Source organism: Vombatus ursinus, unplaced genomic scaffold (genome assembly GCF_900497805.2).
Source record: "Vombatus ursinus unplaced genomic scaffold, bare-nosed wombat genome assembly UNPS02014841.1, whole genome shotgun sequence".
NCBI classification, from domain to species: Eukaryota; Metazoa; Chordata; class Mammalia; order Diprotodontia; family Vombatidae; genus Vombatus; species Vombatus ursinus.
Window position 1 is genome coordinate 38,954,131 of NW_020954619.1, and position 26,914 is coordinate 38,981,044.

Sequence of the window (26,914 nt, forward strand, 5' to 3'; positions counted from 1 at the left end):
GCTACCTTTGGAGGAATACTTGGAGACTTTCAAGGTTTTAAAATGTATTCAGTGGCCTATCTGCATTGAGTTGGCTTTCCAGAGCACCTGTGTAATAGTTTTTACTGGTGACTGAGTGCAATTCAAAATATTGTTCTTGATTTACAGAACCCTTTCAAAGCAATATAATTAGGTGCAACTCTTCTCAGAAATTTTCAGCCAAGGATAACGCCTCCACATATGACTAAAATTCACCAAAACCTTTCCCTTTTGATTTTGTATCTGTTTTTCCATTTTGTGTTCTAAATTTAGTGAATTTTACCTCTTTTCTCCAATAGCAGCAGCAGCAACAAAACTTCCCTTTTCCATTCTATTTTAGAAGTAATTCCTCCTATCCTTCATCATAAAATCTATCTCGCCATCAATCCCTATGCTTTCTTTCTCCCTAATACTTATTGAGTCTCTGCATACTTTTGAGAACAATTTTGAGAAGCACTGATAGGAACAATGTGAACACTAAGTTCATGATATGTTGGGTTTAGTCCCCATTCTAAGACTATGTGTGTGTTATTCTTTTGTGTACATAGATGACTTGAAATGTATCTCACTTGTGGTCAGTAAGGAGTTGTTTTTCCCATTGTGATAGTGTCTTTTCATCAAGTGCTTCTACTTTTCTGAGTCCCAAATGGGAGATTGAATCCCACTGACCTCGGCTACACTAGCTCAAGTCTTCTCCATTCCCTTTAGCCAAAAGTAATAGTAGCTTGATTGTGAAATCTTAAGTTGTTTGAGCCTAGTGACTCAGTTAGATTATTATAAAAGTAAATGATAATAATTTACACTATCACATAAGGATTTGAGGTAGTTTTTATAAAAAAAAAATTAACCAGATTATCTTTGTTGCTAGATCAGATGGTACACTCTTAATAATAGTGCCTAGATTTGAAGTTTGGAAACACACACACACACACACACACACACACACACATTTTCATCTCCTGGTCTGTCTGAAATAAAAATTATTTGCCATCAATACCTAGGAGGTAATTACTTGAATAGGAAACAAAAGTAGGTAGGAATCCTTTTAAAATTCTCTCCATTTTTTTTTTTTTTTTGCTTTTGGTCCCACTTGGCCTTCAATTGGATTGCTTTTTCTTTCAATCTTTATGGCAAATAAGCTTTAGTATTTTTTTGTTACTGTTGTTAGATTTTCCTCTTAATTTTATCTATTTACATATGTGTGTGTGTGTGTGTGTGTGTGTGTGTGTGTGTGTGTCTCTTTAAACTCCCTAGACAAGTACAGGTATGAAATATTTAAATGCATGGAAAAAATCCTTGCCTTTAGGCCACTCTAAAAATGAAAAATGTGAGTGCAACCATTATATACAAAATTAGCATTAAAGTAGACAAAGGATTCAACTGAAAAGAGAATCCTACTTATGAAATTTAGCAGAATCGGGTTAAATTCAGCCATGAGCGAAGAGAATCCCAGAGATACCTTACATGAATAAGAACTTTCCTTAGATCTCACGGGATTGCTAGTGATATTACTGCAGTTGAGAGAAGCCCTCGATTTGAGTCATATGGACTTCTGAGAAAAATCTTTTGTTCATATGGGTCTTCCTCTAGGCTTTTCCCCCCAAGCCTTTCCCTTGAGCTGCAGTAAGATATGGAGAAGTCCTTAGAGAGTTATGCCTTAACAGCAGTAGACTCACTAATGAACTCAGACTTGTAGTCTCAGTTTTTTGTTCCTTATTTCCCTAAGTATGTGACTTCTACTGTTAGTAGGAGAAACAACTGTTTGCTTCATTTTTCTCATTCTCTCCTTCTTCCTTTCCATTTGTTTTTCTATTCTTCTCTGCTCCCACCTCCTACAAAAAAATCATTCTCATCAACAATATGCATATATATGAATGAAAAGCATCATTAAGCACTATGTGCGCTATATATTTAGAAGAAAGACAATAGAAGTTTCGTGTTCTACTTTTTCTTTTCTCATTGGGGTTTTGAAATACATATTGTCATCCTAGAAAAATTCAGACAAACCTGGTGATCAGTAAATAAAGGGAAGCATTTATTCAAGATCAAGAAATTATAGTTTGGGGCAACATATTGTCCTATTCACACAGAGATGTCATGGGACACACACACACGCCCACATATATGTGTATTCATATACATATATACACACACACATATGAGGCAAATATTTGTCATTGTTATAATTTACACATTAATACTTTTCAAATGACGTTTAGGACAATATCTTACAACTGATGTCGATTTTGCACTTAAAACAACTACAACTGAGAATGAATGAAAAAGCATTTATTAAGTTAAGTATTGAGATGAAGCAAGACAGTTATTACCTTCAAGGAGCTTATATTCTTTTTGGGAGGGAGATTTAATAGTATTTTTTTCCCCAATTACATGTCCAAGCAACTTTTAGCATTCGTATTTTACAAGATTTTTGAGTTCCAAATTTTTCTCCCTCTCTCCCCTCTTCCTAAAATGGTATGCAATTTGATATAGGCTATACTCTGCTTTTTCTTTATCTGTCTTAAAGTAGTTCATTAATTCATCTAAAATATATATTTCAGTATTATTTGTGCGAGGTGTTTTGAAGCATAAGATAAGTAATAATATAATCTCTGTCTTCAAAGTGGTTAGAAACCACTAGTGACCTAAGGGCAAGTTTTTTGGGCCTCAGTTTCTTTTTTTAATTGACAAATTTATTTTTAACAAAAATAAACATAAAGAAACATAGATACAACATGTGAGTACACTTCCCAAAAATAATTAAACAAAACAACACCAAAAAGTTTAACTGATATCCATATTCTTTTAAAATTTACTTTTTTTGTTAAAGGAATGGAGGTTAGTGTGCTTTAACAATGTAGTACCAATGTTGTCCATTGTTTTTATCTTATTTTTATTGCCATTTAATGTTATCTTCATAGTCATAGTTATTGTATATATTCCTTTGTCTCTTCTTTTTTTATTCTGCATCTCTTCATAAAAGTCGTCCTATATTTCTATGATTTCTTCATAGTTATTATTCATTATGGCAGGCCTCAGTTTCCTCTTCTGGAGGACGAAGGGGCAGGAGTGAGTGATCTGTCATTATATTTAATAAACGTGTATACGAATAACTGTACCACAAAACAGAATTTTTATGTGCCATAAAATGGGTAAAAATAAGGACTTACAGTATGACAATTATGAGACACTTTCAGTTTGTTATCACATAACCTGTGAGAGTAGATAGTACACGTATTAATTCCATTAAAACTAAGGCTCATAAAGGTGATAAAGTGACTTATAGAATCATAGAATCATAGGACACTGTATTTAAAGGGACCTTAGAGACCGTATTGTTTCTTGTTCCCAACCGCCTTTGCTGTACAGATAAGAAAACTGAGATTCTCAGCTAATAAGTAGCATAACCAAGATGAAAACCCAGGCCTTCTTACTCCAAACCCAGGATGTTTTTCATGTTAAAGAATGAGGGGAATTTTGATAGGCAGAGATTGAAGGAAGGACAGTCGAAGTCAAGTGGGCAGCATGAAAAAAGCACAGGTGTAGGAAATCATGGAGCATATTTTGAATATGGTGAGTAGACCAGTTAGGCTTGGTCAAAGAGAAGTAGTAGGACATAAAGTTGGAAAATTAGTACAATGCCATACTAAGGAGTTTGAATTTTAGTCATTAGGCAATGGGTTAGACAATATATGTTTCTTTAAAAAAGTTAATGGCATTATTACAGGTATGCTTTAGAAAGGCTCATTTGGCACAGTGGATTAAATAAATTCAAGTCAATCCTGGAAGTGGAGAGACCAGTTTCAGGTAAAGCAGTTAAAAGCATATAGACAGAAGAGAGAAGTAGACCAAACCTATATTTAATGGGGGTGGGGAGGGAGGAGGAAGAGGAAGTAATTAAAGAGACAGACAAGGACCAAGGTTGAAGGATAAAAGCTGTGCAGTTGTAGTGTCGTGGAAGCCAAAGGAAGAGAAAGTTTCAAAGATAAGTTAGCAATATACTGTATGTTGCAGAGAGACCATAGAGGATGAGTACTGATAAAAGAGAACTAGATTTGTAGTAAGAACCAAAGGCAGACTGCACGTACTAAGTCTGACTGGGTGGTAAAGAATTGAAAGCAGTGATTATAGAATATAACTTGAGAAATTTGTTAGTGAAAGAAATGACAAGAATGGAAGGTTGTAGGCATCAGCTGGGTTGAGAGATTTTTTTTTAAAGGATATGGGGAAATGAGCACATTGTTGGTCAATAAATTCTTACTAAACTAAATTGTAGGAAGAAGGAGGAAAAACCTGTGGACAGGGATAAATAAAATGTACAAGAAAGATGGGATAATTGATGAACTAAGATCCCAAAGGACATTGAAAGAGAAGAGCAAAGGTATAGGTAAAAGATTTAGTTTCAGAAAGGAAAAAAAGAAACATTGTTAATAACATCCCTAAAACTAGAGGGGAAGGATGTATGCCCTGTCAAGATTTTCTATTACAACAATTCAATCTGACATGGTCTCTAAGAATATACTACATCTAAGGCATTAGAGGATCAAGCTAGAAGGAACCTTAAAGGTCATCTAGTCCAACCTCCTCATTTTACATATGAGGCAACTGGAGCGCAAAGAGGCCATGACTTGTCCATAGTCATGGAGAGCCTAGTTTTGAACGTAGGTCCTCTGACTCCAAAGCTAGTAACTTTTTTACTGATGCCTTTTGAGGTGACTGCCTCTGATCATAACTAAAAAGCATTCTTGTATAATTAAACTTTATATATTCAGTATTGCTTTCTGTGTCTGCTGGAATAGTTATTGCTATTGCATTTACTCACTGATTAGTACTTCTGTTTAAGATTTTTAAAAGTAAAATCATATAGTTGTTTTTATAGCATTTTATATAGCACTTTAAGATTCACGGAGTATTTTGTGTACTGTCTCATTTGCTTCTGACAAACAAGCCTGTAAAGTAGATGCTCTTGTTTTCAATTTGTTACAGATGAGGAAACTGAGAACCTGTAGAGGCAGTGCCTCCAAAATTCACCCCTTGAAGGGTGATGTTCTTAGAGTTGCCTGTAGTCCAGATAGGAGGATTTCCATCCTTATAGAGAAGAAGCCATATAGAGAAAACCAGCCCCTGAAGTATAACAATTCTACCACCCTCTCTGAATGTTATTCCCAAATAAAATCAACAGAAATTTTGTTGATAGTTTAATCAAAAGTTTACACTCAAATGTTTCTCGATTCAGTCACTAGAATTACAAACAAATGTAAGTAGAGTCCCACCTTTGAATCATCATTAGACCTCAATTATCTAAGCTAAGAAAAGGGAATATTAACGTGAGTGCAACAGGAAAAAAAGATAATTTGTCCGGGCCTTGGGTGATTGGGACAGCTTTGTCCAATCACCAAAAGCAGAATTGAAATGCCATGAAGCAAGGAAGACTGAGGTAAATCCAACCTTTTTGTTTAACCCTTTTGACTCTTTTCACTTTTCATCATTTTGCAAAAAGAAAAAATAGGGAGGCAATGTACACGATTTCTTTTTTTCTTCAATTATTTGTCAAAGTACAAGAAAGAAAATATAATAGGACCTTGATAAAAGGAACTTAGTGGGTTTGCTGTTGTCATCCTCTAACCTGTGGATGGCCAGAGCCAAATAGAGCAGGCTAGAGGCAGGTGAGTCAGAAATCAAAAAGGAGTTTAATATCATAGTGAGGGAAATAGCTTGCAAGCAAGTCCTCTTCCTAAGAAGACTTATGGCAGGGGTAGGGTTTTAAGGGTGAAAACACAAACAGCTGGACCACAACACACGCATTCTTGGGTGTTGAATAGTCTCCAAGTCCACTTCTAGACCACAACAGACAGTCTCCCAATTGTTAAGGTTGTTGAACCTTGTGGTTGTTCAGCATTGCACAGAACTGGGATAGCATGGCGGGGAACGGCAGCAGAGAACCTGGTTTGGTTCACTTGGTGGTTACAGGCACAGGGGATTGTTGGCAGTTAGAAGTGCAGGGGATTGTTGTTATGCCAAACTCAGGGCACAGTTTGCTTGCTAGGGTCTTAACTCTGGAAAACAGGGTGTCTCCTAATAGTATCTTGACACTGTGAAGAAAGCCTTCTTATGGAAAATGGTGATAAGGAAAAGAAGTTATTTATCAGATATCTGAAAGGGGGAAGGTAAAGTGTTCAGATCTGTAATCAAGCCTCTGTCTTACTTAACAGATAATTAGGTTCAAGAATTCAAATATAAGCTGTGTCATAATGAATGGATTTAATAATTATTCTTTGCTTGCCTGTGAGGATATATGTATTTTTATATCTGTATGTATGCATATCTATGCATATGTATATGTATTTATATATGTATGTGTGCATATATATGTGTGTGTGTATATTTTTTTTTCTCATTTTAAGATGATATTGTACCCTCGAAATATACTTAACACTCAGTTGAAATTCTTTCAATGACCAGGTTGTTAGTGTGAACTTTAAGATAAAAACTCCAGAGCCTTCAGTAGAGATTAATTTATAAATTAATCCTCCTTTAAATAGGTCCTTTTGGTACAGTAAATCTCCAATCCAGAATAGACCAACCTTACACTAAAAAGAATCATAGGGTGTATCTGTTCACTTAGTGTGACTATCAAATAAGAAAAGCATTGTGTGTATCATGAGAGTCTTAATTGCTTAATGACTGCATATGATGTGTATATCAGAGTTGTAGTATAAAAGCAAAATATAAACATGCATTATGATTTGTAACACAGTTACTTATTTTAAAATATTTATTAGTAAAAAAATTAAAATTTAACACAGGGTTTTACTTCTTTCTGTAATTTGCATTTAATACAAATAACCAGAGTCATTGAATTTTTCTTACAAAATAATTCTAAAATCTTTCCCAAAGTTGAAAATCTTAGGACATGAGTAGTAAAAGTTATAAATGCATAAGAATTAAGATCTTTATGTGACTAAATTAAAAATAACAAAATGATGATTAGATTATTGGAGTATTTTTGGTGGACTAGTTTTAATTTTAAATTTACTCTGTAATAAATCACTGTCAATAATAGGATGACTATGTTTTCTTCATTTTAAACTTGTGAATAAAAATTATACATATAGCACACTTAAACAGTGATTATATGTGATTTAGTCAGTCAACGAGAACATTTGTTAAGAACTTAGTATGTGCCAGGCACTATGTCAGATACCAGAAGTATACTTTGCCCATGAAGCCCTTTCCTCTGATTGGTCCATTACTCCCAGAAACTTAGTTTTCTTTTTAAGTAAGATGCCAAGGCCATCCATGTCTTCATTCCTCTTTGGACTCCACTCTGTACTCTCCAGATTTTTCCCCACTATGATGCAGCAGCCTTCTCACCCTGGAAGTTCACTCTGCCTCACCCTTCTCACCCTGAACATACATTTTGCCTCTGTTGTCCTTTTCTCTGGTTGGTTAGTTCCTTCCACAACTTCCATTTTAAGGAAAGTGCAAAGTCCAGCCATGTCTTCATTCCTCTGAGCTCTATTTCTGATCCTCAGGACTTTTTTCTTCCTCACTCTCCCTCCCCTTACTCCAAGGGTCATAGCTTGTGTAGGGAGAAAGGACATTTTATTTGCTTTAATGGTATTACAGAATTAATGATTTTCTTCGAGTCTTAAAAAAAAGCAAGTATATACCCTTCATTTCTTGAGTGAATAATACTAGACACATATTCCATGTGTTTCAGACATCATATACTTGTACAGCAGTTCATTTTTACAAGTAGTTTCTGCATTTTTTCATAGTAAAAAGGTAAAGTTTATTTTATTTTTTAAATGATTTTAAAAATTAATTTATTGTGATTTATCAGCAATCACTTCCATAAGCTTTTGAGTTTTAAATTTTTCTCCTCCTCCCTCCCCAAGATGGCACACAGTCTTACATAGGTTATACATTATACATTCCTATTAAACATATTTTAACAGTGATGTTGTAAGGAAGAATTAGAACCAATAGGAGGAATCACCAGAAAGAGAAAACAGAAGAAAAAAAATAGCAAATAGTATGTTTCGATCTGCATTCAAACTCCATAGTTTTTTCTTTGAATGTAGATAGCATTTTCCATCATGAGACTAAAGTTTGTTTTAAATAAAATGTTCTCTCAAGTCAAAATAACTTTTAACAGAGCTCTCCTGATCACTTACAGTAGTTATTTAATATTTAATTATATGACACCATTCTTCCAAACTGCTTAAGAACTTTGGATATATATTTCAAATCTTATAAATAACTGTTATGGTGAATATTCCTAAGCATCATATTGAAAATTAGTAAGGGAGTGACAGAATAAGAGGACATTAGTAAGAAAGACAGCAGCAAAAAGGGAAACTCAAGAACAAAAAAAACAAAAAACAAAAAATGGAAGAAGTGATACAGTCAAAACATATAAATATAAATAAGTAACAGAAAGTATATACTTTTAAAACTGACTTCCACAAATGATAGGGATTTCAGATAGCAATTTAAGAAGGAACAATACAAGGTTTTACAGTACCGTTGCCTCAGAGTAGTTTCATTCTAGCCTCATTCTCTAGCTTCCTTCTTCTCCTTTAAATGTTTCTTGATGTAAAGTTTGAAGAATGAAGGTTTTAGGAATCTCTGGCTTTTCCACTTACTATTGCAAATGAGATCATCAGATAGTGAACACTAACCCCAGAATAAATATTATAAACCATCATTGGATTTTAAAATGTCGATCAAAAGTGTAAACATTTGTAGGGATGTAAATAGATAAAATAGTAGAACCCATTTACTCCAGAAGCTCAAAAAGTTAACTCCTTTGTCAAAGTGCAATAGCGGCAGGCCTATCTAAGACATTAATTAATCATCCCTGGGAATTTATATGAAGACTTCTCAAAGGCTGTCATGAAAAATGGTTACCAAGTAAGAACTTAGGTTTCCCATGACACTTCTTCAGATGAAGAAGTAGATATTCATTTTGATAAAAGCAATGAATGCTTTCCTTTTATGTGTATTAAAAGTGCCAAATGTACAATAACACCGACATGTCTATTTTTGGATATTCTAAGCCTTAGTCAGCAGTGACTTCAGAATTTTGTCAATTATGTAGACTTACAAAATCATGTTAGAGTGGAAAGGACTTCAAAAAACCTACCCCCTTATTTTACCAATGTGGAAACTGTTATTTGTGGGGGTTTTTTTTAAAATTTTGTTTTGCTTAAGCATAAATCACAAACCAAGTGTTGCTTTTACTATTTTCTTTGGACATAATCAGGCCCATATCATCTTATTTCCTAAAAGGTCAATAGGATAGTGATGAAATAAAATGATCTTCCCTTACTATTGACTGTTTACAAGATCCCCTTGGAATGCTATCTCCATAGTAGGCCCTTTTTAGATATTGTATGATTGATTGATTTTCTTTTTTTAAATTTACATTCTCCCTGTAGAAGGAAATCTTCAAACCTAATATTTTGTGACCTGAGCAAACTCTGTCCTTTTAATTTGGGTTGTTATTCTGTCCCTACCAAGCAGTAGATAAATAGATAGATATAGATGGATAGAAAGTGTGTGTGTGTCTATACACACACACACACATATCTTTTTCATGGGTTTCTTTGTTTTCAGTGTTACAAGCAAAGACAACATCAGGCATATGGTATAGATGGTTTTGTTAAAATAATTGGAACCATTGTCTTTTCTAGTTTGTTAAAATTATTTTGTCCTATTGTTAATGCCCTCTAGGAATCAGCATTTTCCCTTTGATCTATACAAAATACCAGTTACCAAAGCACATACTGATACTCTGATCATTTTCTTAATTGTAGATCATATTTCCTTCTCTGGGTAGACTTCACCATTTGCTTGTTGTTGATGTGAATTAGAAGGGTTCTGCTAATTTTGTTGTGATTTCTACAGCAAATCATAGAGGTATTTTTAATTCGGAAGAAATCTTATTTTCCTGCTGACCTACTAATAAATGGCCACCAGAGCTTCAAGAATTTTGCTTCTGAAAGCAATGTTTTTCTAAGTGGACCTTAAGACTCCTAAGCTTATCTCACCTACACCTTCCAACTTCAAACTGTTTACAAGAGAGAAATTTAAGTAACTCAAATAAACAGAAGGAAAAGTGTGCCATAGAAATAAAAACTTATTGAAGTACTTTTCTGAAATACTTTTAAGTGTTTGCATTCTTTACTCTTGTGTGCAGTGATGCAAAAGAAAGCACATTTACTTGTCAGCCTCTGCTACTTGTCTGCTGAGCATGTCTTCCAGTAGATTGCCACAGTAAAGTGTAAGGAATTATAGGTCCATATTTAACCTCTTTGGTGCTAGAATTTTCAAAGAAAGGTATTTGCCCCAGGAGAGAAATTATATTATAGTGGAATGAGTCTTGGACTAGAAAAGAAGCAGGAGACTTTGATTCTGGTCTCAACCTCTAACTAGATGAATCACCTTTAATTCCCTTGGCCTCAGTTTTCTCATCTGCAAAATGAGGGTGTTTGGAAATGACAAAGTAAGATTACATGGTTTATAAGTTTTCTGCCAGATCTAAAGCTTGTGACTATGATTAGCTACTCTAAAATTCAATGACTCAAGTTGTTTTTGAGAATTAGGCTAGTTTAAAGTATAAATTTAGTTTTAAATGACTACATTCTAGCTATAGGCTAATCAATATTAATCAGATGGGAAATTGGATAGCTTAACACTGGCACATTTAGTCAACAATGGCAATTATGCAAGTAAATATTTTGTATTCTGGCATCTGCGAAAAAATAATATTGTGGGACACTGTAATATGATAATAAAGATTCTGCTTACAAGCTATAGGGGAAGGCAAATCACACATTTCTTTTTAGGTTTTACATTTAATAAAAATGAATAATTAAGACGGTAGTTTCCTGCTTTGTTTTTAATAATATGATGATCCAATCTGAGATCTAAGTACATCTTAGCATATGGAAGCTAAGAAGAACTAGAAACTTTTAGAATCTTTTTTATTTGTGTTAACCATTTATAAAGCACCTCATATTTGTAAAGTGCTGGGGTATAGTTTTATATATTTATGTGAATTATTAGGAATATTTCTAAAAGTTGGTATAATATACTTATCAAAACATAGAAAAATCAAGGGCCATTTTTCTAGTTTTATGTTTCTTCACCCAAGTAAGCTTGTCCTTAAGGTTTGTGAAATAGATAAGTTGAATTTTCTGAGAGCTTAACAAGAATTTAGTAAATGCCCACTGTGTTCAAAGAACTATGGCATGCGCTGAAGATAAAAAGACCAAAACAAAATCATCTATGCCCCTGAAGAGCATACAGCCTTCTGAATGTATCAGTTCACAACTCCACCAACAGCATTTAGTGTATCTGGCTTCCCAAAGCCGTTCCAACATTGCCAAGCAAAGAGAGTTTATATTTTATCCTTTATATTTCATCCTTAAGGCAATAAGAAGCCAATAGATCTGATTGAGTAAGAAAATCACTGGTCTCTGTTCTCAAAGAGCTCATTTGGAGGAGGTAAAATATATAGGAGAGTTCAGCTTCAGGATGAATAGAAAGACCAGTGGTCTTTAGGGTGCAGAGGTAGTCAGTCAACAAACACATATTAATTTGTATATGCTAAGTTGTGAGGATATAAAGAAAGACCAAAAACATGGTCCCTGACCTCAAGATGCTCGGAATCAAGTGGAAAACGTGCAAACAGCTATGTCCACACAAGAGATGGGGGTGTGTGTGTGTGTGTGTGTGTGTGTGTGTGTGTGTGTGTGTGTGTGTAAAATAGGAGGTAATCTCAGAGGAAAGGTATTAGCAGTGGAGGGGTGAAGGGAGTATAAATACCTCTTGCAGAAGGTGGGATTTAATCTGAGTCTTGAAGGAAGCCAGGAGACAGGTGAGGAGGGAAAACATTTCTGGAATGGGAAAGATAATGAGTTCTGTTATGGACATATTGAGTTTGAGGTGCCTATGACACAGACATTTCCATTTCCAAATGAAAATGTTTGGTAGGCAGTTTGTGATGTAGGGCTTGAAGTTCAGTAAAATAATTGAGACTAGATTATTGATCTTGAAGTCATCAGCATAGAAATGCCATGTGAACTCATGAGAGTGGATGATACCACCAAGTGAGTATTAAAAGACAAGAGAACAGGGCCTTTGGAGATATATAAATATATATATACAAACACATACACACACATACATATACACATATACATATATATTACATATATGTGCATATATATATATTTTATATATTTATAGAGGCAGCTGGTGGCACAATGGATAGAGCGCCAGTCCTGGGGTCAGGAAGACTTGAATTAAAATCTAGTCTCAGACACTTACTAGCTTGTGTGACCCTGGGCAAGTCACTTGACCTCTGTGGGCCTTAGTTTCCTTAACTGTAAAATGGACATAATAGTACCTACTTCGCAGATTGTTTTAAGGATCAAATGAGATAATATTTGTAAAAAATGCTTTTAAACCTCCCTTCTTCTTTTTCAATTCTAGATGCAGCTGACTGTTTTAGTGTCTGTGTAAAATTAAATATCAACAATAAAATAATAATAATAATAATAAATTAAATAAAATATTGATTGACTAAACTCAGTGGGTTACCCATTCCACTAGATGTCTGTCTAGATAATAGATTTTACGACTAGAGCTAGAAGAGACCTTAGAATATCTAATACAACCATCTCATTTTACAGATGAGGAAACTGAGGTCGTTGGAAGCTAAGCGACTTGCTTAAGATATTCATTGTCCATTTGTTTTTCCTGGCCAGATTGTTAGTGGTCATGTATCTGACTGAAAAGACCCTCTAATATGGGGCTTGATACCATCTGTACTGTGAGGTCCACAAAGAATACAGTATCTAGACAACCTCATCATCTATAAAGAACGCCTCTTCCATCCATATCCTACACAGTACAGCATGTCATCTGCCAATTGGCAAGCATCTTGCCAATTTTTTATAGTGATAATCACAAGATTATTGAATAGCTATCTCTATGATTGTATCTGTAACAGAATTTTGTATGCTCTTAATATGTGTATTAGACACTTTGTTGAGTGAAATCTTTCAAGGCTGCATTTTGCTGTACTAGATCAAATATTTTAAAGTAACCATTAAACAGTAAATTCAAGGAAATCTTATGTTTCTATATTTTTAAGTGAACTGTGCAAGATGTGATCTACTGTAGAAAATGATTTGTAAAAGCCTTCCTATTCCCTTTTCATTTTTCTTTCATCTTATTTAACATACCCAAAACTGAACTCATTATCTTTTACCCCTAAACCCTCCTCTCTTGCAGACTTCCCAGTTTCCATCAAAGGCACCATCATCTTTCTAGTCACCTAGTTTTGTAGCTCCAGAATTGTTCTCAGTTCTTTACTCTAACTCTGCAAAGACAATCAGTTGCTGATTTTGCTGTTTCTACCTTTTTATGTCCAACTCCTGTCTATTCACACAGCACTCTCCTTAATTTAGCCCCTGATCACCTCTGGCATAGATTATTACAAGAAACTCCTTACTGATCTCCCTACCTCAAGTCTGTCCCCACTCCAGTCTATTCAACACACTATTCCCAAAGTAATTTTCCTTAAACATAGATTTGACTGTGTGACTCCCTTATACAACTCTCGTGGTTTCTTATTACCTCTAGAATTAAATATTAAGTCCTCTATTTAGATTTCATTGTCTTTTATAACCCTGGTTTCATCTTATCTTTCCATCCTCATTGGACATTACTTTTCCTCCTGCACTCTGTAATCTACCCAAATTGAGCTTTTCTCTAGTCCTCACACAAGATTCCGTTTCCTGTCTCCATACCTTTGCACTGGGCTGTTCTCATTCCAGAAATGCATTTCCTCCTTATCTCTGCCTCATGGAGCCTCCTCTCTCTTAATTTTTTTTTGAAGTTTTTACATAGTTTATTTATGCTCTGATGAAAAATTATCTTCATGGATAAACATCATCCATAGCGCCTTTTATTCCTTCTTTTTGCGAGTACCAACATTTGCTTTTGCAGTACCCCTGACTTTCTTCATTCTGTTCTTCCATTCCTTTCACTGTTTTCTTGATGTCTTTTTCTTCTCATACAGGCTATGCCTTGCAAGTCTATGCTTTGGTTAATTTTTCTTTGCGCAGTCAAGGGAATCATAAATCGTGCTAAAGCCTGTTGTTTTGCCACCACCAAAATGGGTTCTGAATCCAAAGATAAAAATGACGTCTGGAGTTGTCTTGCACATCTTAGCCAGTTTTTCTCGAATTTCAGTCTTGGGCACTGTGGCCTTTCCAGGATGAAGGATATCTATAACCATCTGTTTACACTGAAGAAGTCTGTTTGTCATGAACTTCCTGGTTCTGATGGTTACAGTGTCATTCATGGTGGCAGCCGGCTACTCAAGCAGCAGGAAAGGGAATGTCTTTCCTGATTGCCTTTACTGCTTGTGCCTACCTTCACTCCCTCCCAAACTACTTTGTATATATTTGCATTCTCTTCCTTATATATGGTACTCATCAGTGTTACAGGCTGCAAGGAGGTCCAGAAGGATGAGGAGTGAGAAAAGGCCTTTAGATTTGGCATTTGAAATATCATTGGTAACTTTGGAAAGAGTAGTTTCTGTTGGATGACGAGGTAGGGAAGTCAGTCTACAGAGAATTAAGAGAGTGAGAGGAAAGAATGTAGAAGCACTGATTATAGATGGCCTCAAAGAATTCAGGGAGAAAAGCTATAGGATATTACCTAGTGGGATTGAAAGGATCAAGTGAGAGTTTTTTGAGGACGGAGGAGACATAATCATGTTTGTAGGCTGTAAGGTAGTAGTCATTATACAAGAGAGAGATGAAAATAAGTGAGAGAGTAGTTATGATAACGGAGGAGGCATTCTGCTGGAGCAGATGGGAAGTGTAAGAAGACAGGAAAGGTCTAGGGTGTTGAAGGGCTTTCAATGCCAAATAGAGGATTCTGTATTTGATCTTAACGTTAATAAGGAGCCACTGAAATTCTTTGAGGGGAGGGTGGGAAGGTTACTTGGTCAGACCTATGCTTTAGTAAAATAACTTTGGCAGCTGCTAGATAAAAGAAGCATAAATAAAAGAAGCATTCAACTTTGTTGGACAATTTGCTTTATTTATCTTGGACAGCATCCATTGCCACAAAACCATACCTTCAAAACCATACTTTTTTAGTTTGGTAGAATCTGTCAGAGCTTTTACGTAGCCATTTTGAAACCTGAGGAATCACTTTCATGTCAAAAGACATAAAAAAAAAAAAGACATCAAAATAAGATTTTTGTCGAGATGTATGATAATGTAGTATATAGCAATATACAATAAGTACAAAATAAGTGGTAACAACAATGCATACTATAGGAATTCAAAGAAAGTTGAGTCAACTGTGGACTAAGGTAGTTCAGAAAACTGCGTAAAGGAGGTGGGACTTGAATTCACTTTGAAGAATGGGTAAGATTTGGCTGGGCAGACAGGAAGTCTTCCAGAAGAGTTGAGTTAGTGTGTTTAGTTAGGTGCATAAGTGGGAATGCAGGTAACATGCGTGGGCATCAATGTATAATTTGTCTGAAATGGAAGGTTCGTGTTAGAGAATCATAGAAAAAAACTGCTTTTTACTTGAACATCCATGAATTATCTTAAAGAGGTTCTTCTAGGTTCTTTGACAAACACAATTTGATGTGAGAAAAATTGAATATTGAAATAGTGATGAATATTTTTATAAGCTGTTCTGACTTTTGCTAACTTCACTTTATAATTATTAAATACTTATATAACACTCCAGAAAACAACTTTAGGTATACTCTCCAGAGAAATTTTCCTATCATGAGTGACTCAGTACCTCATTTAATTGTGTTATTACATGAATAAATAATAAACTGAAGAAAATAACAAGGAGAATAAATAGGTTTTCATGGTATTGAAAATACCCAATTATTCGTAGACTACTTCTATGAGAGTGTTAACCTCTGGTAGGTGAATTCTTGCTCTTGCAGAAAAGAGAGGGAAGTGGGGGGGGAAGGAGAGAGAGAGGAAAAGAGAGAGAGAGGCAGAGAGAGATGGGGGGCAAGAAGGAGGGAGGGAGAGAGAAAGAGAGAGAGAGAGAAACACATTGAAACTTGAACAGAACAGAGAATGTTTACAAGGCTTGAATAAACAGTGTACCAACCTCTCTATTTCCAAAGAAAACTTAAATTTTCTTTACAATAGTAAAAGTAGAGAACTATGTACTGAATAAAATCAGGGGCATTTTTTCCCGGAGGAAGGATTTTATATTAATTGTTTTTCTTTAAGTATTTCTATATTATGAACAGCATTGTCACTTCTGGTGATAATTCTCCACAAATGTGCCAACAGAGAATAATGCAGACAGTGCCCATTTGAGCACAAGAAAAGAATGAGAAATTGCAAGTTCAAAATTAAGAGGTTTCCTACGTTTCTATGGATCCCTCTCACCAGAGGTTCAAAATTGCTGTCTCTTATTTGCATATTAGTTGATATTTTATAACATGTAACCAACAAGAAGAGTAGTAAAAGATGTCAGCAAAGAATTATATGACAGAAAGAGAAGATGAGCTGGTGATTGTGACCAGAGTACTCTACTGGTACCCTCCCAGTATCAGAAAATACAAGGAAGGACTCCAACATATTGAGTGGACCCTCATGTTGAACTTTAGGGAAAATATGAATAAAAGTCACCCATAATGAGCTAGCATAGATGGGTTGTGATCTTCATGGTTAGAATGAACTCCATCCATCACTATCATATTTTCCAGTTTTGTATAAGATAACATTCAGTAAATTTGTGTGTACATATGTAAGAAGGATGACCTTTCATCTCCTTCAGCGTTCTGAGAAAAATAGTGCTGAGTATTTGAGACAGCAGTTATTGGTTTGTATGACAAACTGAAGAAGAAAAACTTTGCTTTCAACTGCATCTTGGAACTGAGGAGAAGCAGGAGAAAGAAAAATGGAGAGAATAATATTTTCTTTTACTGCCACCTGCTACTGAGAAGAAAAAAGAGGAGAAAACTGATAGTCTGGATAGATTTTTGCTAAATTTAGAAGGAAAATTGTTGCCTTTCCCTAAAATAATACAACATTAATTCAGCTGAAAGCATCAGCTAATCCTAAAGCTGGAAGTGATAGATTCTATGGTTTCTGTCCACATGAGTAAAGGAACAGCACAGAATGAGAACATCAGCGAAGCAGCCCAGCAGATCAATCAGTCTCCAGCTGAGACACTTCTCCTGGTGAGGTATTAGTCTGCATCAGCTCAGCTATGCAGTGGCAGTATTTGCTCCCATAGAATCTGGGCTTAGCAGGAAACTCATATGGACAATGCCTGAGGTAGAAAGAGGGTATTGAAGTCTTCAGTTCTAAAGTTGTGAGTTACCTTGGTACTTAAAGTATGTTCCCACTCTCTCCATAGACACTGTGTGCAGTGGTGGTAAGTGTGATAGGTGGAAGGTTATATAAGTAATGAATTTGCTTTGCATTTCCAGTAAATGTTTTGGTTAATACTAATTATGCATTATGGCTGATATATTCATGGGAAATAGATCAGTGGAGGCTCATTAGCTATAGTTTTAGTAGGAACTAAACTATAGTTTTATATCACAAGGGCTACCCCTAGGATTTTAAGAGTAGTGCGTATAAAAGCCTCCTTCTCTCAGAGGAAAGTCCAGCTTTAGGGCATGTCAAAGGGGAAGCAAACCACAAAAAGAGAGTGATTATCTTGAAGGGAAGAAGGAAGTGAGAGTGTGATAATACCCACTACTATATGGGTTGGCTCATACTAGGCCAGTAGTATACATACACTTTTCAAAATATATCATGTCATTTCTACAAACACTAATTTAGCTATGGGCTATAAATGCTATTTAATAGTGGAATAATCATATAACGATGGCATGTTATTTGTGTTTCTGAATTAGTGTGTTTTCAGGTTCATCATTGTATTTCAGTATCATTTTGGGAACTTTGTGAGTCACATGCCTTTTGTTTGATCTATACTTTGAACCGTCAGGAAATAATTTCTGGAAATAATGCCATGTACTGTATTAGATTCTGTGTAGACACCACAAAGATGTTCTTCTGGCCCTTAGAGAAGTTTTTGTTTGGGAAGGATGGTATTTGATAGAAAACAGCATAGTACTGCTGTATAATCAATTACAATACCATAAAGAGCTGTTAATTATTATTTGTTTTTACTTCCCCTTACTGGATGATCACCTGTCCTGTTCAGGTGTGGATTCGACTATATAATCTCAGGAAGTTCCTTTCAACTTTGAAATTCTGTGACTGTGTGTGTAGACCTGTTAAGATGGAGGTAAGGTAGGGCAGAAGCCTGCTAATTGAAGAATGATATGAGGAATTACATAATTCTACTTAAGGCTCTACTAACCCAGTTTGCTTTGTCACAGAATTCAATAAGTTTATATGACATATGCTATCCATGCTTAGAAGGGGAAGAAGTACAATTTTGGACTTGTCTCTAGACTGGCCTAACGGAATAATAGTATTTTTTCTTACTTGTTTTCTTCCTTCTTTATCTGACCCTTATTTACATGCTTGGGTTTAACATTAGTTTTGATGGGACAAGAAAGAAGCTAGTGACCAGAAATAATGCTGGTTGTAGTATATCCTGGCTGGCCCTGATGATTGGTGGGAAGTTTGTTAGAAAACATATGCTCCAAATTGGGCCTTGAAAGACTGTTGTGACTTTGGAGAGAAAAATCATTCAGTCATTAGGAGGGAAGGAAGAAGAAATATGGGCCTCAAGATTAATTCCTCAGTAATTTAGGCCAACTTCTTAATAATCTTCATGAGGCTGAATTTATTACCTGTCCACTATCTGGCTAGGCACCCTTGGCTAGTTTATTGTGCAGGTGAGAAAACAGATGGAAATTACATGAAGTTAAATGACTTGTCCTTAATTTCCGAACAATTCCCAAGAGGGAATTTCTCTTATGTGTATTCCTCTTATGCACTTATATATTTATTTGTATTGCATTTATTTGAGAATATGGCTTGTCTCCTTTATAATATCATAAGTTCCTTGAGGACAGGACATATATCTTCTGCATTTCTTGTATCTATTATAGTGCCTAAAAGTAGTAGGTAGTTAATAAATGCTTAATGAATGAAAAGCTGGAAAATCATTTGGAAGGTGAACTATTAAAGTGGTCTTACAGAGTTACAAATACTAGATATAAATAAGATCTCTTAGGAGAAAACATTTGTATAATTACAAATACAGTAATTTCTTCTATAACACTTCTTTGAAAATGCAAAACTGTTCCAACATGATTGATATGTTAGAGAACAATTTGAGCATAACAAGAATTTTGGTTTGCTTATGAGGATTTGTCAGGAGAAATAGTAAGAACACAGAAAACTGCACTACTTCACAATATCTTAGTAACTGCAACCCTTCCAATACCTACTTCCATGAGCAAACTTCAGGTTTTTTCAAGGTACAGTGCCATATTTATTGGCAGTTGGAACTGTGGGCAGAAGAGGACTGGTCTATGCTTATGTTCTCCACTCCCTCCTTATCTCCTCCACTGATCTTCCACATGGACACCACTAAACCAGGAGTCTCAGAGTTGTGGCCTGCCCAACTTGCAGGCCCATCAATTTTATCTTTGCCAGGCCCAGGCTGTGTGAACTCAGGGTGCAGACAGAGCAGCAACCAGAGACTGTGGACTACCACTACTATTTATTGTAGTATTTATGTATGTCTTAGCCATTTAACATGTATAGAACTGTTATTTTTTTTGTTAGATCTTCCCTTTTTTGTCACTAATGAATTTTTGGAGTATAGTGTCCCTTACCCCACTTTCCCCATAAGCCTTGTGGTTTTTATTGTGCAGTTTTGCGTAGCATGATGATTTTTAGGAATACATATGGCAGTTATAGCAGAACTATCAAAACTGAATAGAACTCAGACTTGTGTGCAAAGCACTATAATCATCTGTTGCAGTGATATGGGAAAAATAAGATATAGCTCCTTATTAAAAAATACTTGTCAGTCTAGAAGAGACTGTCCTTTTGCGTATTCAGAGCCAAAAAGAGACTTTTAAATTTGGATGGTCTAATAAGCACATTGGTTTAAAATTTTAGAACATCAGGGAAGTTCGTTAAAGCCATTATTTGTCATCTTCATTTCTTATATTCTTAAATAAAAGTTGATTCTTAAACTGGTATCAAGTATCAGACTTAGCTTGTCTCACCACACTATTTAGTAAGTATAGATAGGCAAATCCTGTATTTCTAAGTTTAGTGGTATCATGTGGCATTCCAAAACACTACTGCTACCTTTGATACCCAAGGATGGAAAATTGAGTTGATGAGAAGTGAGCCCTAGAACTATAACTAGATTAGGGTGATTAGGTCTTCCCTCTTCTCCCCTACCTTTCACCACCAACCACCCCCCCCCCCCCCCCCCCCATGGGAAATCTCAAGGGCTGTTAAAAACAATTATGTTCCTCTCAGGAGAATTATAGGAGTAGAGCCTGGTGGTAGGACAAGAGTAGAGCATTTATTCCAGATCTAAGTTCTGGAACTGAAGTTTTCAACTCTCTTAGGGGTTAAGTAAGAGTCTGGCTCTTCCTTAGCACAACAGTCCCTGACAGTGGTGGCCCTTTGGGTCACTTTAAAGCAATATCTTGCCACCTAGAAAGATAAAGCAACCCAAGGACTGGCAGAAACCTGGCCTTCCTGATCCTGGGTACCTTTTATTTCCCCTCCTCCTTACATGTTGAGACCAGAACTTCTAGGATAACTGAGGTTGTAGACCTTCTGTATTTTGGCCTGGTCACATTAAATCTGGAGGATGAGCCAGTATAGATTCCATTCCCTCCATGTAGCCTCCTGTCATTCATCCAAGTAGAGATGATCACTACTTCCTCAAATGTTTTTACATGATTTTTTTGAGATCTCTCCTTTGCCTTTATCACATCCTGGTTTGTATGATACTTACTGGTGTATGCCCTTCTTAGAATGTAATCTCTTCAAGGATATGAACTGTATTGTTTTCCTTCTTTGTATTCCCAGGACTTTGTACATGTAAAAGGTGAATAATAGATATGAATTGAACTTGAAATTCTAGACTCAGCTTTTTAGGAAGGGTATAAAGATATTGGGGGCAGCGTGGTGGCTTATGGATAAAGTGCTGGAGTTAGGAAGACCCAAGTTCAAATGTGGCCTCAGACGCTTACTAGCTGTGTGACCCTGGGCAAGTCACTTTAACCTCTGTTTAATTTAATCCACTGAAGAAGAAAATAACAAACCACTCCAGTATTTTTACCAAGAAAAACCCATGGACAGTATTGGCATGCTGTGGTCCACATGATCACAAAGAGTCGGATACAACTGAATGACTGAACAACAAAAATAAAGAAATTGGAACATTTCTAGAGCAGGGCTTCTTAACCTGGGGTTCATAGATTTTAGGGTGTTTATGAATTTGGATGAGAAAAAATTGGATCTTTATTTCAGTATGATTAGTTTCCTCTGTGATCATTTGAATCATATTTTATGCATTTAGAATCATTCTGATACAAGAAAGAGGATTCCATGAGACAAAAATGGTTAAGAACTTCTATTCTTGAGAACAGTAACTAACTAGGATGGTAAGAGAATAGAAAACTATGTGCCACAATAGAATTAGTCAGAGGAACTGGGGCCGTTTAGCCCAGAAAAGAAAAGACTGAAGGAAGGCTTACTGTCTATCTTCAAGTATTTGAAGGGACTCTAATAGGGAATAGAAGTTATTAGCCCAAAAGATTAAAACTGAGACCAATAGGTAGAGGTTGCAGAGAGACAGTCTGTATAAGGAAAGATTTACTAATAATTAGAGTTGTACAAAAGTTCAATGGAATCACTCGTGGTGGTGAGTTACTCATTGCTGAAGATCTTTAAGTGATTGCTTACTACCATCATAAATGGGATTTCTGCTCATAGACTAGGTGACATCTGAGGTTCCTTCTAATTCTAAAACCTATGATCCTATGATGATGCTGAGATTCCTACTGCTATGCATATATCCCAAGGAGGTCAGTGATTTTTGAAAAGGTTCCATAGACACCACAATATGTATAAGCACTTTTTGTAGTAGCAAAGAACTTGAAACAATAATGCATTTCTGCAGTAGGCGAAAAGTCTGCTTTCCTTCATATTTAACTTTTTAAAAATTATGAAGAAACAAATTAATCTTAATTTTTTTTTTTATGTGAGGCAGTTGGGGTTAAGTGACTTGCCCAGAGTCACACAGCTACTGAGTGTTATGTGTCTGACGATGGATTTGAACTCAGGTGCTCCTGACTTTAGGGCTGGTGCTCCATCCACTGCGCCACCTAGCTGCCCCTATCTTAACTATTTTAAGGAAAATGTCATAAGGTTTTAATTAGAAAGAAGCAAATACAAATTAATGACTGCTTTGCACCTGCTTGTTATGAATTAAACTTAAAGTTTGATTTTAACTCTGTATCTTCACTTAACTTGGTTTTTCCATTTCACGTCAACAAACATTTCTCAATCACTCACTATATGCAAGCTTATATTAGGAATAAAAAGACAATCTTTGCCAATAGGGAGCTTTCATTCTCTTTGGGGGAAGAGAATATACATGCATAGGCATAATACAGGGTAAGGAACAAGAAGCAGGAAAGTAATGGAGAGATGTAATTTAAGTCATGTATAGAAATCTTGAATAACAATTGGATCTTATATTAAATCTGCTTTAAGAAATGGATTTGGTTTACTGGGTTATATATAACTGCATTATTGCTGTGGTAGTAAAGAAGAAAAATAATTGTTACATAAAATCCAAGAAAGATCAGAAACATCTTATTTAGTTAAAGATTATATTTACTGCATAATCAAAACCACTTTCCAGTTTGTGTTTGATTAAAAAAGTAAGCAGAAGGGCCACACTGAGGGTCATAAAAGGTTAACATTTACCGAAGCTAAATATTTCCCACTATATACCAGAATATGGAAATAATTTCATTATATTGTTTATAATCATATTCACTAAGCAATTTGAACATCTATAGCAAATATATACCAGAAAATGGAAGTTATTTTATTATTGTATTCAAGTATGACCTCTAAATTCTCCTCTATGTTGACCCCCAAAGATCTGCCAGCTAAGTTACTTTTAAGAGGAAGGACGACTTGAACATTTTATTAATATAGCCAGACTAGTCTAGTGTTTAGTATTAGCATTGGCCCTGAATATGAAAGAAATTAGAATGGAGTTGGGGCGGGGTACAGATTGCTCCAATAAAGTTAGAATTTTAGTATAAATTAAAGTAAGAAAAAAATAGAATTGCTGCTTCTCTTTTTAAAAGTTATCTTATCCTTTATGAAATATTAGAGGGTTCTTTTGTCTGATTCATGAATCTATAAAATAAATGGAATAAATATTCTATATAGAAAAAACACAGACAAGAAGTACCAAGAATTAGAAGGTATGGATGGCTTTTGTTCTTTACTGGTAGAGGGAATCCCTAGACTGATGGATCTGTGAAAGAATTAAAGTATCTTCCTTCAAAAAAAACTTGATTCAGGGAATTACTAAAATCTTTCATTTCCATTACATTGAACCTTTAACATGTCCTGTAATAACAGAATTAGAAGGGATCTTTCTAGTCCAACCCATACTTGTATTTTTATGTCCTCTGTAATAGCGCAAGAGGTTATCCAACCTCTACTTAAAATATCTCTAGTGAAGGTTAACCTGGTTTCTCCTGTAGCACTCATTCAACTTTTGCACAACTCCAGTATTAGGATTTTCCCTTATATGATCCCATGATCTCCCGCTCTTAAACATCTTCCCTTGGCTCTTAGTTATGTGCCCAGGGCCAAGCGGAAGAAGACTAATGCTACTCTTACACATAACAGCTCTCATTTCCTTCCTAAGTCTTTCCCCTTTTTGGCTGAACATCCCCATTTCCTTCATCTGATTTTCATATGGCATAGTGTCTCCAGTCCTTTACCATCCTTGCACCTTTATTCTGGGTATACTTCAGCTTGTCAGTGTCCTTCCTGAAATACAGCTACACAGAGCTGAACGCAATACCCTACCTATGATCTGACTAAGTCAGCATGTAAGAGAACTAAACTCTCTTTTCTAGATACTAAACTCTTCTTAATGTAGTCTAAATTACTGTTAGTTTTTTTTTTTCAGGGGGGGTACCTGTATTCCTATTTTTGACTCATCTTGAACTTGTAGTCCACTAAAAACCTCATATCATCAGATCATAGATTTAAAGGTAGAAACGACCTCAAAAGTCGTCTAGTCCCTTCTTTAAGTTTACAAATGAGTAAACTGAAATCTAGAAAGGGTAATTCCTTAAGCTTACATAAGTAGTAACAGCCAGGATTTGAACCCAGGTCCTCTGACTTTAAGTCCAGAACGTAATAGGAAATATGCTATAATAGGAATTTTTGTCTGACCACACTTACCCCATCTTATAATTATGAAATTGATTTTTTAACTGTTGTATGACTTTATATCTATTCATATTAAATTGGTTATTATATCTTGCCCAGTATTCTTAGCTTGCCATCCAATATGTTAATTGTTCTCCCAACATCATGTTATCTTCATGTTTGAAAAGCATGCCATCTAGTCTTTAACCAAGTCATAGATTAAAACATAGGCAAGTCACTTAACCTTTTAGTACTCAAGGCAACTCTCTTAAGAGAATGTAAGTTGCAGAGAAAGTGCCAACCTGCATTTATAGAGAGGTTCCTTAGCTGGGAATTACCTGTATAAATAAATTATCTCTATAAATGAAATTGTAGGTTCTGTAGGTTAATCTTTTTAATTACTTACTCTCTTATTCTTTTTTAAATGTTTTCTGTTTAGTTCATGTGATTAGCATTTCAGATTGAGAACAGTTATGTGTGTTTGTGTATGTTTTTCCAACACAATAGACACTGAAATTTTCTTCTTGCCAATCTACTTTATTTCTAACAATATATTTATCATCATTAAGAGGATATATTAAAGAACAGTAAAATAAAGTGCTTATCATTATAATGAAAAAATCACTAATTCAAATTAATGATTGGTGTATATATAGCTAGCATTAGTAAATATTGTAAATTGCAGGATGTTTTAAATACAGTTTTGTTAATTTTCAAGTTCGGTATACATAGCAAGTCAAAACCTGATAAAAATATTTCCCAATATTAGGACTACCTTAATGAATATTAGTGATGTTTTAAATAACGTGTATGACAAGTTTTATGTAAATAGATTCTTCTAAAGTATTTGACAATAATCAAGTCATTAAGTATTAATACCTATTTATATTCTCTTAAGTAGTTTAAACATTTCCCTCTTCAATTTAGTTCATTTGTGCCTAGATTATTCTCTGTGTAGCAGAAATAATGTAAAGAAAGTCTCAGATCCTCGAAGCATCAAGTGAAGTGTTTGAATGAGCCTTTATTTGTGAAAAAAAGACTTTAGTGTCTGGCATTAAAAAATAAGACCATTTAGCATTTGGTCATTTCTATAGCTTTTGCACGTATAAAAAGTTAGGCATGTTCAGCATATTTTAATATCAGTTTATTTTAAACAGCCAAAATATACACAGTAAAACTAGATGTTCTTATATTATCACTAAAACTAAAGAATGAAATTGGAAAATCTTTCTCATAAGGAGTGCATACTTATTATTTGTATAGACTTTATTATTTTAGTGATGTGATCATCTTAAACTGTGTCTCATGCTTGGCTTCTCTTATTGCCTAATTACATGTGCAGCTTTGACAAATGGCATTCTCTGTTTTACTGGCCAGCTTTACTGACCTTGTCATTATTACTAATGGCTATATGCAGGAGCTTCAAGCAAAGTAAGCAGCTGTGCATTTCAGTGATTTCATTTGTTTGTTACTTATTCCTTTTTTTTTTTAATAAACAGAACAGCAAAAACTGGAGGGCAGCAGTTGACCTGTGTGGAAGACTTCTTACAGCCCATGGCCAAGGCTATGGTAAAAGTGGGCTACCTACTAGTCACACAACAGATTCTCTGCAGGTACAGCCTCCATGTTTGTTCTGCTGTTTTTCTTTAAAAGTTATGTCACTAGGGAAGTGGCATTGGGGGAGTATTAGGAGTTTGGATCACAGAAGTAACAATTAAAGTGCTCATATACCTACAATATGTAATGTTATATTACCACAAGTACTTAAAAGTTTTTTTGAATTCTTGTAATTATTGGAACTTTAGTGAATGATTTATGTTACCACCTTGTTCATAGTACCATAATAACTTCTGAAGGAAGTGATACCAGAGGTTTCTGCAGTAGGATTATAGCATATACCCACTATAGATGTGTGAGCATTATAATTCATCCTTTCAGTGAATCTGTCATCTCATCAGTGTGAGAGTTTCTTTTTATGAGTTTAAATCACAGCCCATCCATGTCCCCTTATCTTTTGCAGTCCTTGTCCATGTCTTTACATAAATCTCTCCAACACACTGGAGGCCTTCCTCTAGTATTTTTAATGTCTACACCATTATGAAAAATCATCCTATTTTGAATGCCATGAATTAATGTCTATGGAGTTTGCTACCTATTTTCTTATTTAAGTTTGTTACATTTTTATTGTTTAGTTGTAATTATCATGAAGAGGATTTTACTCAAAAAAAGAGCAAAAAATGAATAAAACCTATTCATCACCACATAATACTATTGGTCCAAATATGACCTGTTTTTCTCCCCAAACCAGTTTGTATAAAATTACAAGGGAAGTTTATAGTGGCACTATTAGAGTCCCCCAGTCCAAAGAGTTCACACTTTGTCCCAGTGGTTATTTAGTAAAGTGGATCCCATTGGTAAATGTATTACATAAGAAATTGCTA

At 35.2% G+C, this 26,914-nt stretch overlaps 1 protein-coding gene and 1 pseudogene across 1 annotated transcript in view; one reads left to right on the plus strand and one right to left on the minus strand.

Annotated features, from left to right (window-relative positions):
- TRAPPC12 (trafficking protein particle complex 12) overlaps positions 1-26,914 on the plus strand; it is a 149,674-nt gene that overhangs the window by 28,516 nt on the left and 94,244 nt on the right. The window contains exon 4 of the mRNA XM_027840449.1: positions 25,973-26,086. Coding sequence (XP_027696250.1) covers positions 25,973-26,086 — 114 coding nt within the window. The remainder of the gene's footprint in view (positions 1-25,972; positions 26,087-26,914) is intronic.
- On the minus strand, positions 14,006-14,404 carry LOC114026729 (annotated as a pseudogene).